This window comes from Macadamia integrifolia, chromosome 12 (genome assembly GCF_013358625.1).
Source record: "Macadamia integrifolia cultivar HAES 741 chromosome 12, SCU_Mint_v3, whole genome shotgun sequence".
Lineage (NCBI taxonomy): Eukaryota > Viridiplantae > Streptophyta > Magnoliopsida > Proteales > Proteaceae > Macadamia > Macadamia integrifolia.
In genome coordinates this window covers 7,080,159-7,095,278 of record NC_056568.1, presented here as the reverse complement: position 1 = coordinate 7,095,278, position 15,120 = coordinate 7,080,159, and the positions used below count along the sequence as shown (strand labels likewise).

General features: G+C 39.4%; 1 protein-coding gene across 1 annotated transcript in view; it reads left to right on the top strand.

The window, feature by feature from the left end:
- Positions 1 to 15,120, top strand: part of LOC122058156 (V-type proton ATPase subunit a1-like) — a 67,238-nt gene that overhangs the window by 46,983 nt on the left and 5,135 nt on the right. Inside the window, exons 11-12 of the mRNA XM_042620675.1 lie at positions 4,337 to 4,490; positions 13,030 to 13,190. Of these exons, the coding sequence (XP_042476609.1) occupies positions 4,337 to 4,490; positions 13,030 to 13,190 (315 nt within the window). The remainder of the gene's footprint in view (positions 1 to 4,336; positions 4,491 to 13,029; positions 13,191 to 15,120) is intronic.

The following is a 15,120-nucleotide window of genomic DNA, read 5'->3' as shown; positions in this document are numbered from 1 at the left end:
TAAAATATTCATTTTCATGCACCCCTTAAGTCTCCTACATTGGGCTTTATATTTCAGCCCATTACAATAATAAATACCAAAAAAAACTAAGGCTGAATCAAAACAATAATTAAAACCTTGCCCAAATTTAAATTGGGTCCGCATTATTCCCTCGTTAGAAAAGACTTGCCATTTAGGGATACTCTCCACCACTTGAACAAAGTCCATGATTGTTGGTTTTGATAGTATGATGATCAAGTGTATCTCACGGTCTTTTTATTTTTTTGGTGAAGTGTCTCATGATCAAAATTAACATTTTTTTTTGGTCACGTTCAAAATTGGTAGGGTTTGTCCAAAATCAATGGTCCTGATTTCCACAGGATCATTGTAGAGTTGTGTAACCATTTCTTTATTTTCGAATCTTCTCCTGGAAGGGACAAAAGAAACATCTTGTTCTTTCTTTAATAATTTCTGATATCTAGTGGACCTCTCAGTAGGATTCGAACCTGGATGAAATTCTGACCATCTGCCAGAGAAAAAAGAGCAAATTGATCTTGTCTTCAATCGGAATCTTTTTGTGGCTTGACAACATCAATTTCATCCATGGTCTTCTCGAAAACTTGTTCGAAGATCAAGAAGTCTGATGCAGATTGAGCCTTCAAAATGGGGTCAACCTTCGGGCAATTGATCAGCAGATTCCTAATTATTTTCCAGCCTGTGTGGACCATTGTTATCTTGGCCAACAAGGAAGGAAATATGCCTCTACCGGTTCTGTTTGGAAGGAGTATTTTGTCTCTTTGTGTGGAACTTAATCAAGAAGCTAGGAAGAAAGAATCAATCAGCTTCTAGGAGGGCCTATTCCCTTTCTACCGATTCTGATTTTTGTCCTATTGAGAGCCTTGGTCAGCAAGGTTACAGCTGGGGGAAGGAATTAGGAAAATGTTAACTAAAGTTCTTTTTTTCTTTTTCACTTGTTTTATTCTCTTGGCAAACAAGTAGTTCTCAATTAGGAAAGTTCTAGATATGAATACTTTTCCTTTTTCATATTAGTTTCCTTTTTGCAATAGTTTTCTATTTTATTTGTTTTCTATTTTGTAAAGGTTCTCAAGCCTATTTATGAGAAGCAATTGAGCCTTTTGGGCATAGTTTTGTTAATGAAAATTGGAGTGTTAGCTTCATAGACTGAGAGAGTCGATTGAGGGGTGACTTTCCCAAAACATTGAGGGGTGAGAGCAAGGATTAAAGTATTGGTATCGGTTGCCATATCGGTTGGCTAAATTTAAGATACGATCGAAAGGTATCGTATCGGAGATATGCTAAGGCACGCTAAAGATACACACATGAATGTACAAGAAACATATTTTATAGACTTTTGCCTAAAATAAATCAGCCATAAATGCTAAAATAGAGAACACCGTACTGAGAGACAAGTGTATTCAATTGAAACTGTTTAAAATAATGAGGTTTCTTACATGTAGTGATGTTGTATTATTGATTTTCTAAGAAATTTTAAAATCTATGATTAAATTGATGCAATAATTCATGTTTGATGCCATGATTTAATTTGTTTTACCTAAATCCAGTTAAACATCGCAAAAAAAAAGAAGTAAAACAAACTTAATTGTTTGATCTTGCCATCTTGCGTCTTATAAAAAATACTCCTAGAACATTGCAAAAGGGATGGCAATAACTTGATCAATAATGACATGAGGTACAACGTTCATTTTTGTGGAAGGATCAACACACTTGTCTTGTCGCAAGGACAAACAACATTAAATGGAAATGATGACAGTAGTTGTGGAGATTCTTTTAGAAATTAATAATTAAATGGAATGGAGAAATTAAACGAAAGACACTTATCTAGCTATAAGGACTCTGCAGATGTAAACTAGAGGAGATGATCAACATGAGAATGCTATAATTTATGACAAGGAGGATATGAAAAAATGGTAAATCATGATTGTGAATATTTTTGGGTAAAAGTGCTGTTGCTTCAAATTTTGGAAGCTTAAGTATTGCCAGCGAGAAGAACAAGCTCTGTTTTGAAAAGTGAAATGGGTTTTGTAGATACGCATCTTAAGCATCGGTGAGTATCGATGAGGAACCGATACACATGTAATTCGATTGTTCGGGGCCAATTGTAAGTATCGAGAGTATCGGTATGTATCGATGAGTATCGGAGAGTATTGGTGTGTATCGTACGATATGCTTCAATACATACAAATTTTTTTAAATACATGTATTGTATCGATGGGTATTGTATTGGTGCACATCAGGTGGTGGAATTTGGTTATTTTGCATTGAGTTTCCAAATCTGTAACTTAGTTTCCTTTTTCATGGCTTGCTCATATATCAGCATCAGGACCACAGTTTAAAGTTGAGATCTGGAGGGCCAAACTACCACCTTAGGACCCAAAGTCGATGGGAGTTTGAGGCCCATCAAGTGGCTGGATGTGAGTGTTCTGGTTAACCCTTAATTTCTGAGTTTGAAGCCTATATACTGCCTGCGATAGATAATGGTTTGCTGCTAACTTCTATTACTTGTGTTGGAGCTTGAATTATATTGGGGGTTGAGTGCTTCCTGTATTCAGCCTGACATCAAAGCCCTCCTAATTCTCTTCTTTCTTTTTTTCTATGTGAAGTTGAAGTGCATGAACTTGAGATTGTGGTAGATCATAATCATTAGCCATAGGAAAAAGGAATTTTGGCTCTGATACCAAACTGATGCAGATTGATGAAAGCTCAGTCTGCCGGTAATGGGCTCCAACCTCTAAGATTCTGTTTCAAGGGCTAATAATGCCTAGATCTACCAAATAGATCTGGTAGTTAATATTACTCAGATCTAACAGTCAGAATTATTGGAAGGTGATAACATATTTTAATAATTTAAACTCTAAATTCAAATTAAGAAATAACTAAGGATTGATGGGTGGATTGATTAGAGAAAAGGGTGACCGATGTGTTGGTGGAAGAAGATAAAGTAGGGATTTTAGATCCTAAATTAACCTGTGATGGGGGGAAGGATGAGGAAAGAAAGGAAATTAATTTTGTCAAGCTGTCCCAATGAAGAAGAGAAGAATTAGGTGATAAAGAAGGGGAGATCTGACAACCGTACGACTGTAGGAGGAATAGAGAAGTTATTGTGAGAGAGTTCTCTTACCAAATTAAGAGTAGGGAGAAGGGAGGAGTCAGCTAAGACAACACAAATCAAATAAAAGTAATCCATTAACCATAATCGTATGGGGGTGCTACGTCTATTTATAGAAAAAACTTAAGGGCGTGTTTGATTGCTTGATTCGACGAATTCTGTAGAATCATGATTCTTACAAAATGATAGTGTTTGGTACCATTAGAATCCGGTTCCATCTGAAAATTTGATGGCGAAGCCTGATTTTCTGCCCTCACACAAGAATCACCCACTTTTATACATAGCAAAGAATCATGTGATTCTTATCTAAGAACTCCCAAGCTTGTGAGCTGAAGTGAAATTAATCGAAGCTGCGCAGGAAGGTGAGGCAAACTTGTCTCAGTCTCTCTCAACTCTCTTCTTCCTCTCCTTCTCTGATCTATCGTCGTCTACCTTCAATTTTTGTATATGTATATATATATATATATTTTTTTTTTTTCTGAAATCCCTAACCATGGTTGTGATCTGTGGAGGAAAAATTGTCTGTCTCTCTCAACTCTTCTTCTTCCCCTGCCTTCTCTGATCTATCGTCGTCTACCTTCGATTTTTATATTTTTTTTTCTTTCTGAAATCCCTAACCATGGCTATGATCTGAGTGTTTCCCAAAGATAGAATCATGGTAACCAAACAATTATTCAGAGAGAATCACCATACAGAATCCGTAGTAACCAAACAGTTATTTTTTCAAGAAGACAATTCCAGGGAACCATATTCTAAGGAGTTATATTCTTAAAAGATACTAGTCTTTATAAAATCAAGCAATCAAACGCGCCCTAAAGGAAGTCTTCTAAATCTAGGACAGTCAACTTTTTCTAGTAAAGACTTTGGTTGCCTAATATTACTAACAATTGGATTCTGAAGCAGCTAAAATATGATGACTCTAAGCATGGGACCTCCTAATGGAATATTAATTTTCGTGCACTTTTGGGCTTTATATTTTAGGCCATTACAATTATAAAAAATAAAATATAGGGCCTAACTCAAATCCTTACTAAAACTTGGCCCAAATTAAACCGGGTCTGCGTTAAGGACTCACTATTTGATGCTTAATTATTTGCTTGATTATTTGGGGAACTTTATATATAACTCTGTGGTGATGCTACTTGTTCCTTACTTAAGATCTTTATTGTTCAGACCTCACAAATATTGATACCCAATATTCTTTTGCAGAATTGCTAGATATCAAGAAGCAAATCCTGCAGTTTATTCTGTTATTACATACCCGTTTCTTTTTGCCGTGATGTTTGGGGACTGGGGTCATGGAATATGCTTGTTGTTGGGAGCACTAATTCTATTAGCTCGTGAGAGAAAGCTTAGTTCTCAGGTATGCTTTATTTTCATATTATTCTATTGCATTACTGTAGACTACATTGTTTATCTTGTTTTAGCGGAAGTGCCCAGTGTATTGTTTGTGCCTTTGTTTTTCTTGGTAATCTGAACTGTAAATGGTCATATATTCACTCAATGTTAGTGAATTAAAAAATATCAGTTTATCTTGAAGTGTTGTTACAATTATTAGGTTTCTACTAATGCAAGTTTTATATCATCTAGAACTTTTTTTCATTCTGCAGTTTCCAACATAGATTGCAAGGTTCATTAGAAAATTCCAAAATCACAGAGAAAGGAACTATAACCATATTTGAAAAAAAAAAAATAATTCAAATAGGATTACTTTGGTTGAGCTGAAACTTAGTTCAATGGTTCAGTTCAATAGGGTGATCAAGCCTGCAAAGTTTCCAACTAGGAAATTTGGAAAATTGACTAGAAGTTTAGTTTTTAAAACAGAACTTTAAACCTAAGATTCAATAGGGTAAATCGATGGTTAAGTAGGGCGGAATATAACAATGTTAAATTCAGTAATTGATGTTCTAATTAATAGCAGCCTGAAACTAAAATTGATAGGACAGAAAATCACAAATAGGAAAGTGAAGAATTCTGACCTGATTTGATGGAGAAGAAGGATAAAAGAACCAAATTTGTAATCTACCCAATCTTCAGGCTTGGAATCTACCAAGTATCTACTGAATCCACCACGACTCCACTGAATCCGCAATAGCTTGGTTTATTAAAACTGAAGTTTATTAACACATAAATTGGTGTCTGAGGTCTGTTGAGGCCGAGAGCTAATCCCGATATTGGGATTAGCGTCAGCCACTGGACCCGATAGGGTCAGTTTGGTCCTATCGGGTCCCTATTTTCTGTTTAGGGTTTATTACTTGTAATGGGGGGTGTTTTAGTCCTTGTACTCCTTGTTTTAAACCTATATATGCTAATGATGCCTGCGATCAGTCATATATTGGACTGATCACAGGCTGCTCTGTTTTTCTGGGCTGATTTCAGACTTGTCTTCTTTTCTTCTAGTTCTCTTTGCTGTTTTTGCTGATTTGATTGCAGGAATCTGGGATTGTGACATGGTGTCAGAGCCTTCTGTAATCAAATCAGGGACTGAATCATCATTCTCTGCTGATCACAACCCTGCGCGACTTCTCTTTGGTGCGCAGCCACCTATTGCTGCCCATATCTTAATTTCTTGACCTGATTATAATGAGATAAACACAATCAGGTTGTTCTACCACTGCTACATGGATTCAGCCCTAGTTCTCTGGACTCGCTGAAGCCAATATACAAATTCTGCAAAATTTTAATGGCTGCCGCCCCTATATGTGACTTGTTTTTGGCTGCTGCCCTATGTGTGAAGCTCTACTACTTTATGGTTTTATGTGCTGCTGTTCTACTACCCTTCTACATACCCTACTAGGTTTTTGAAGCCTTCTTTGCTACTCCTATCAAAGTCGACATTCACCTACCAGCAGCAACTATCGGCTAGAATTTTTTTTTTTGTTCTTTAGGTCTGATTGCTCTTTGGCTGCTGTTGTTCCGGTTTGGTTGTGAGTTCTTCATACTTAGTTGCTTTTGCAATACATCCTTGTCCTTAATTCTTGCACTCATGGCTGAGACCAAGACTACTGCTACTCCTCCTACTACCTCCTCTGCATCGGACAATGTAAATGTCCAGATTACTTCTATCAAGCTTAAGGGAAGCTCGAATTACCTTCTTTGGGCTCAGTCAGTCAAAGTTTACCTGATGGCGAAGGATAAGCTTGATTACACTACCTCTGATCCTCCCAAAGAATCTGATACTGGTTATGTTTAATGGCAGAAAGAGAATGCATTAATCTTAATTTGGTTATGGAATAGTATGGAACCAGATGTGGCTGCCAATGTCATGTTTCACTCTACTGCCAAGGGAGTATGGAATGATTTGAAGGAGACCTACTCTCAGGAAATGAACATGACCCGAATTTATGATATTTATGAAAAACTGTTTCAGTTTCACCAGTCGGACAAACCCCTTTCCAAATATTACAGTACTTTCAGAGGAAGGGTTGAAGAACTAAATGTCTTCTAACCCTTGACCACTGACATTGACAAGTTGAAGGTTCAGTGTAACGAGTTCTTTGTCTCTAAATTCCTAGCTGGTTTGAACAATGACTTCAAGGCAGTGAAAGGTCACTTACTTGTAGGAGATACTGTGCCTACTCTGAATGATACTTACTCACGCCTGCAGCGTATTACCTCCTCCACTAAACCTGATCAGTATGCCAAAGACACTTCTGCCTTCCATGCCAACCGTGGACGTGGTCTCGGTTGCGGTCTTGGTCGTGGTCGTGGTAGTGGGGGAGGACTTGGGTTCGCTAGTCGAGGATCTGGTGGATAGCCCTCTGATCGTTCAGCTCGCCATTGCACCTTTTGTGGAAAGCCTAACCATACTGTTGAGACTTGCTGGGCAAAGCATAGTAAACTTGAGTGGGCAACACAATTAGCTAATCATGCAGTGTCTGATGATGGTACTGACCCAATGGCTCCAGTTGATCCTAAACCAACACCTTCATCAGGAGATTCAGCTACCAGTCTGCGAGATGACATCAATTAGTTGCTTCGACGCTTGCACACTCTTGAGGCATCCTCTAATATATCTAATGGTGCATCTACATCCGCTGCTACTCTAGCTCACACAAGTACTTCCGCCCTTCTCACTACTACATCTACTCCTTGGATCATTGGGTGCCTCTGCCCATATGACCGGTAAGTCATCACTTTTTCAGAATTTTTCTCCTAATGTCAGTTCAAACTCTGTTATCCTTGCTAATGGCATTTCCACGCCCGTCCTTGGACATAGTACTATTTCACCTACCCCATCCATTAATTTATCTTCTGTCCTCCTTGTCCCTCAATTTCCACTAAGTCTTTTCTCTTTAAGTCAATTAACTCGTTCTTTAAAATGTTCAATAACCTTCTTTCCTTCCTACTGCTTCTTTCAGGATCTTCACACGAGGAAGACGATTGGTGGAGGGCATGAAAAGGATGGATTATACTACCTCAACCGCGGCTGTCCTACTGTTGCTGCTACGGCTGTTGGGGATGCGACTCCCTTCCAATGACACTGACGTTTAGGTCATATGTCGCTTTCTAGGCTACATCTCTTATTTCCTAGTTTTAAGTCTGTCTCTAGGTTAGAGTGTGAGGTATGTGAGTTAGGTAAACATCATCTTGTGTCTTTCCCATCTCGCTCTGTGTCTCGTAGTCCGTCTTTATTTTCTTTAGTCCATTATGATGTATGGGGTCCTTGCAGAGTCAGTAACAGATTTGGTTTCTGGTACTTTGTGACTTTTGTGGATGACCATTCTCGCCTTACATGGCTGTACATGTTAAAGGAATGATTTGAATTTTTACATGTGTTTCACAAATTTTTATAATGAAATAAAGACTCATTTTGGCATTCCTATTAAGATTTTTCGTTCTGATAATGCTTTAGAATATGCTCAAACTGATATATCTGAGTTTTGTGATACCCATGGGATGATACATCAAACTAGTTGTGCCTATACCCCACAACAAAATGGGGTAGCAGAGTGCAAGAACCGGCATCTCCTTGAGGTTGCCCGTGCCATTATGATTCACATGCATGTCCCTAAACATTTTTTGTGTGATGGTGTTTTAACCGCTTGTTACTTGATTAATTGCATGCCATCTTCTGTTCTGGCAAATAAGTCTCCATTTTCTGTTCTGGTTCCTAATTTACCCAGTTTTACTGTTCCACCCCGTGTCTTTGGGTGTGTATGTTTTTGTTCATAATCTACATCTGCAGGTTGATAAGTTATCCCCGAGGTCTACTAAGTGCATCTTTCTGGGTTACTCTCATACCTAGAAAGGATATGTGTTATGACCCCGTTATCGGAATTTTGTCAGTGCTGATGTGACCTTCTTTGAAGGTACATTTTATTCCTCTCAGGTGTCCTAGTCTTGTCCGGAGTTGTCTTCTCCACCCATACCTCTCTTATACCCCTCCCTGATGCCCCTGGTACCATTGCCTCACCTCCACTCCAGGTTTATTAGCGCAGGAAGAAAACTGGACAGCCAGGCGGTGCAGAAATTAACCCTGAAGCTTCACTCCTTCCACTGCCGTCTTCCGCTAGTGAAGTTCCTCTTCCTCCTCCGCCTGATGACTTATCAATTGCACATCGTAAAGGTACACGTTCCTGCACTCAGAAATCTATGGTTGTGTACCCTATTGATAATTTTATGCCATTATCTCATCATCCCTCTCCCATCCATGGCCTTTCCCTATCCCTTTCCACTAACCCCATTTCCCATTCCCATAATGATGCCCGTATTCCTAGATGGAAGGCTGCCATGGATGTAGAAATGGATGCTCTTGTGAGTCGTGGTACATGGAGCCTGGTAGATTTACCTTCTAGTAAGGATCTGGTTAAGTGTCACTGGGTGTACATTGTTAAGTATCATTCTGATGGCTCTGTTGAGCAGTTAAAGGCCCGTCCGGTTGCCAAAGGGTATACTTAGACTTATGGTGTGGATTACTTTGAGACATTCTCTCTGGTTGCCAGACTAAACTCTGTTCGCCTTCTTACATCTCTTGCTATCAACTTTGATTGGCCGTTATTTCAGTTGGACATCAAGAATGCTTTTCTGTATGGTAATCTTTAGGAGGAGGTGTATATGGAGCAACCTCCTGGTTATGTTGCTCAGGGGGAGAATACAGGTCGTGTGTCGCTTGCACAAGGTTATTTATGGTCTTAAACAGTCCCCTCGAGCATGGTTTGACAAGTTCAGTGCCACCATTGTCACGTGTGGGTTTTCTCAGTGTTATTCTGATCGTTCAGTTTTTGTTCGTCGCAGAGGTGACAAGCTGGTGGTCTTAGTGGTATATGTTGATGATATTATTCTTACTGGCAATGATGAGGTATGTATTTCTGAAGTAAAGGTTCATCTCCAGCGTCATTTTCAGACCAAGGATCTTGGTCATCTCCATTATTTTCTCGAGATTGAGGTGACCCGCTACAAGAAAGGGATCTGTTTGTGTCAAAGAAAGTATGTTGTGGATCTTCTATCTGATACTGGGATGCTTGCATCTAGACCTGTTGATATTCCTATGGATCCTCACCAAAAGTTCGGTGTTGATGATGGTGAACCGTTTCAGGATGTGCATCAGTATAGGAGTTTGATTGGCAAGTTGATTTATCTGACTGTGACTCGTCCTGACATTTCTTATGCTGTTGGAGTTCTTAGTCAGTTCATGCAATCTCCTCAGAAAGTCCATTGGGATGCTGTTGTCCGTGTTCTTCATTATCTGAAAGGTGCTCCTAGAAAGGGGTTGATTAACCGTCCTAATTGGCATATGGAGCTTGTTGGCTACTCTGATGCTGATGGGCTGGCTCTGCTAGTGGTCGAAGATCTACCACTGGATACTGTACCTTTGTTGGAGGGAATCTTATTACATGGCGTAGTAAGAAACAAACTACTATTGCTTGGTCCACTGCAAAGGCCGAGTACAGAGCTATGGCTCATACCACGGCTGAGTTGATGTGGCTGAGGTCACTTCTGTTGGGGTTGGGATTTCCAATGACCAAGCCAATGAAGATGTATTGTGACAACCAAGCTGCAGTTTACATTGCCAGTAACCCGGTCTTCAATGAGAGGACCAAACACATAGAGGTGGATTGTCATTTCGTTCGTGATGCTGTTCTGAAGAAGCTGATTGAGACTCCGTTTGTTCCATTGACGGATCAGTTGGCTAACATGTTTACTAAGTCCTTGTTTACACCTAGCTTTCGCAGTGGTTGTACCAAGTTGAGCATGGGTGATGTATATGCTCCAGCTTGAGGGGGAGTGTTGAGGCTGAGAGCTAATCCCAGTATTGGGATTAGCGTCAGCCACTGGACCCGATAGGGTCAGTTATCGGGTCCCTATTTGCTGTTTAGGATTTATTACTTGTAATGGGGGGTGTTTTAGTCCTTGTCCTCCTTGTTTTATACCTATATATGCTAATGATGCCTGCGATCAGTCACATATTGGACTGATCACAGGCTGCTCTGTTTTTCTGGGCAGATTTCAGACTTGTCTTCTTTTCTTCTTTTCTTCTAGTTCTCTTTGCTGTTTTTACTGATTTGATTGCAGGAATCTGGGATTGTAACAAGGCCATAGGCCACTACGTTTATATATAGAATTCATAAATGGACTGTCTGACAGTCAACTGAATTTGAATTCAAACTACGACTTGGAATTGTCAAAACAGACATGTTTTTGACACTCCTCAAACTACAATTCTTAAAAAAAAAAAACAACAACAACTTAAAGCTAGAATGTAATCTAACTCATATTCCTAATAATTATTGGACTTGACTTTAATAAAAATTACATAATCAAAACAGGATTGGACTTGTCAATTCCTAATCCAGTCTGATTGAGGACAACTGATTACAATAAAAATAGGAAAAGAAAAAACCAAAACAGAAGTCTGTAAGACCACATTTAGACGGTGAGAAGTGTGGGGTGGGATAGTTGTGGGAATGACTGCCATATGTAATGGGGTGGCATAACAGGGAAAGGAAAGTGGGGGGAGAATCACTGTAGCATCCCACCCCATTTTGTTTGGCTGGGTGGGATGTTCCATTGAGACAGATTATGAGGGGAGAGAGAAAGAGAAGAAGAACACAAACACACACACACACACACACACACACACACACACACACAGATCAGTTTCTCCTCTAGGTTCACAAAGACTTCTTTTTTAGTAAAAAATGGTCCTCAGGGCTTCAATCTTGGCCGTGAGATTCATTGTAGAGCAAGACCTAGACAAGCCAATAGATGATGGCGAGGAGGGAGGACCAAGCACGAGGCATACCGGGGGCTTGAGTGCGAATTTTTTGAGTTTGATGGGGGCAATTGAGGTGTTTGAATGGGAGAGGTAAGTCTTCTTCGAACTTGTTGAGATTGGGCTAATCGAGGCAGTGGCAGAGGAAGCGGAGGGTTTCAGTGATATCTTTGGAGGAGGGAGATCACTGAGTGGGGAGAGGAGGAGCTCTCTTCCTCTGTCTCTTTGGTCTGGCCTTTTTTTTTTGAGCTCGCTTTCAATTCTGGAAGGAAAGTGAAAATTTGCAAAGGGATAAGGTAAAGAGAGAAGAAGACAAATAAGCAGCATGATGATCTGTAGAGAAATTCTAGAAGAACGTAGGACAAAAGTCTCTAATCTACACCCTCTCATTGTTAGCGGAACTGTGGTTCTCTCAGAGTTCACTAAATTCAAAGGAATTTCAGTTTGTTCACTTGCAGTGTCTTCAGAAGCTCCCAGCCAGCAACAAGAAGTTCACCTACAACTGTGATGGCCACGCCTTCAATTATCTCGTCAAATACAGTTAGAGTGTGTTCTCCTGATGCCCGATCTGGTTTCTTTCATTTGTGTTAGCTTTTCCTGAGTTTGAGATATGTGATTGGAGTGAGTGAGATGTTTGTTGGTTTTTCTAGTTCGTAAATATGTTGAATGTGGTTTGGCTTTTCTAGTTCAGTGATTATGATGCCCTAGGTTATTATAATTTCGTAAGTTCTGGTTTATTTGGGAGGTATTTTTGTGGAACTAGGTAGGGTGTACTCAAGAAGGTTTGTTGGCTAATTTCTCATAGTCTGGTTTCATGTTCTTCTGGTTCAATGATTATGATGCCTTCCTCTCTTTCTGGGTCTCCGGTGGAGCAGAAGCAGCAATGGTGTTATGTCCAACTGCACGATGCGCCATCCCTCTCTTCCTTCTCTCTTTGTCCTTTATTACCGTTGTAACTTAGCCTCATCTTCCCAACAAAGTCCTACCAAAATGTGGGACTTTGAAGTGTGTGGGTGGAAGCAACATGGTGGTGAAAAGGGAAAAATGGGAAAAATATTGGAATTCCATCTTCCCCACCCCATCACAAATTCACAACCAATTTTTTTTATTTTTCCCTCACTGTTCATTCCCACCATATTAAAAACCCCTGACAGAAGCCTAAGAGACTAGGACTAGGATTCCCAGAGGGACTAAAATTCCTAGAGAGTATGAATTCTGAAATTCTTGAAACCGCAAGCGAGCTGGCCTTTCTTCCTTCTTCCCTTGGCACTGCTGCGGTACCTAGTGGCTGCATCACAAAGCTTACTGCAGCATAATTGGGTGCACATACCGAAGGCAAAAGCTTATGGTGAATTTTTGTCTCTGTTAAACAAGCATATAACATATTGCTCCCTCCTCGAATTTTAATTTGGGGGGGGGGGGGGGAATTAGGATAGCTGGAGGTGAATTCCTGATTTCCTTACATTAAATTTTGAGGAAATCAAGAGAGAGAAGGGGGATGGAGAGAGATAATTGCCTGATGATAACTGTATATTCTCACTATGAAATCTATGAATGTGAACATTATCCATAACTGCATGAGAAATCTGTAATGTGATCGATATCTATTACTGAAACATGTGAACTCAAGTCAAAGATAAGAGACATTTTTTTAGACAATGTGACTTACAATTTATTTTCCTGTCAGAAACTTGGCAGCTTTATGGAGTTGCTTTTTGGTGGGCGCTATGTGATCCTTCTAATGGCTTTGTTTTCTATCTACTGTGGGTTGATTTACAATGAATTTTTCTCTGTTCCATTTCATATATTTGGTGAGACCGCTTACAAATGCCGTGATCCTACATGCAGGTATGGGCAATTGCATAATAATTTTCCATATCCTGAATCAAGAACTGTTTTCTTTGTTGCTTAATAGTTTTCCATGTCCTGAATCAAGAACTGTTTTCTTCCATCAAATATTGAACAATATCAACTTAATAAATACGATATCTGACACATGTACTTCCACATTTTGGCCCCACTTGGTTAGAAGTGAAGTATTTTTTTTATTTTTAAGGGGGTAATAATGGAAGTGAAGTGAACTGACGTTAAGTGAAGTGAACTGACGTTAAGTGAAATGAAACAAAATTTTTATTGGTAAGTAAAGAGAGGTGGATTGTAGAAAGAGAAACGAAACTTTTCGATGAGTTATTTTGATGGAAGCAAAGTGAAAAAAGATGTCGCAGAAAAAAAAGGGAGAATATGACCACTAATCATTGTTTTGAATGGCTATTTTGGCCATTAATAACTTCAATAGTTATGTCTCCACTTACATACGAATCCTTTTTCCCTGTTTGTTGACATCTCATCACTCTGGATCATGTGAAGTGTGAACGTCAGCACCACCTTGGGTGTGATTGTCTGTTTTCCCATTTACTTCATCCCCTTATGCTCCAGTTCAACTTAACTCTCCATCCAATTCATCCCTGTGGCCAACTACAGAAGCTTGGGTTTGTCCTTGCTGCAGGCTGAGATGTCATCATTGGTTTAGTTTCAGCCAGAATCCATTTCAACTCAGCCGGCACTCTACCTTACCACACTTTTCTTTCCTCTAAAAATTAAAACTCTGATCACTACTACCGAAAACCTTAAAACTTGCAGAACCCACCATAACCATTTAGGTGGAGATATTTTTGTGTCAAGCCAGTACCAAGACACAAACACTCTTAGCTATGACATATAAAATGCCTTAGTTTGTATAAAATACCTTATCTCGTCTTCTGACAAGCTCCATGTTATAATTCAGACCCTATAATTGTGTCTGTTAAGAAATCTGATTCTCTGTTCTGTGGCTTCTGCCATATTTTCCTTTGTAGGCTAGTAGTGATACCCTTTGTTATTTGTTATTCAAAATGTTTACCCACATATAGTGCTTACTTTGTTTTACAGCTTTGATCCATGGAGTTGCTTAATCCTGCATGAAAACCTTAAGATTCATTTACTATTGTGCCATGTGACCACACTTTCTTATTAACAACATCCTTTTATGTTAAAATGAATTCCCGAATACCATGAATGTCAGAGATGAGGAGTTTGACATCAATTAAATTCTTCTTGTAAGTTGGAATAATCTTTGTTTCATAAATTCTAGGAACAGGTTTTGCTGATTTAGAAGGTGAGGAACTGAAAATCCATATCCATTATCACCTCTCAGCTTGTATGGAGAGGAGATGTTGGAGTAATTTCTCTATCCATCTCATAGTCCTTTCTGTTATTTCGGCTTTACCATTTTTAAGAGAGGGGGGGGGTTGGGGGGTGTGAAACACTGTTCACTCAGATCAAGGAAAGGGGAGGGGGAAAATGTCTTGGATTTGAAACCTGAAAAAAGTGTGTTTATTCATGACTTGCATCCCTCATGGTGGATCATCCTTCTTATGGTACTTTATGTTTCCTAAAATGGGGTGGTCTATTTTTACTTCAAAATGTAAACAGCTATGCCTGTCAGCCCAATCATATAGCAGAAAATCAGATCAGAAATAGGGTGACACAAAAGACTATCGATTACCACAATAGGGTAGTTCAGGCCAAACCAGAAAATAGGACCAGTAGCATATTAAAGAGTAACTACAGGTCTTCTACAGCCCAAATAAAATACTCAGCAGTGTTGAAACAACAGAAAACCAACAGCAGATAAACCAATCGATCCCCAATAACAGTCCCAAACATCCACTACAGGACAAGAAATTGGTGATTTCTTAAAACTCACCAACCACAGGTCAGGAAGACCTGAAAATTGGAT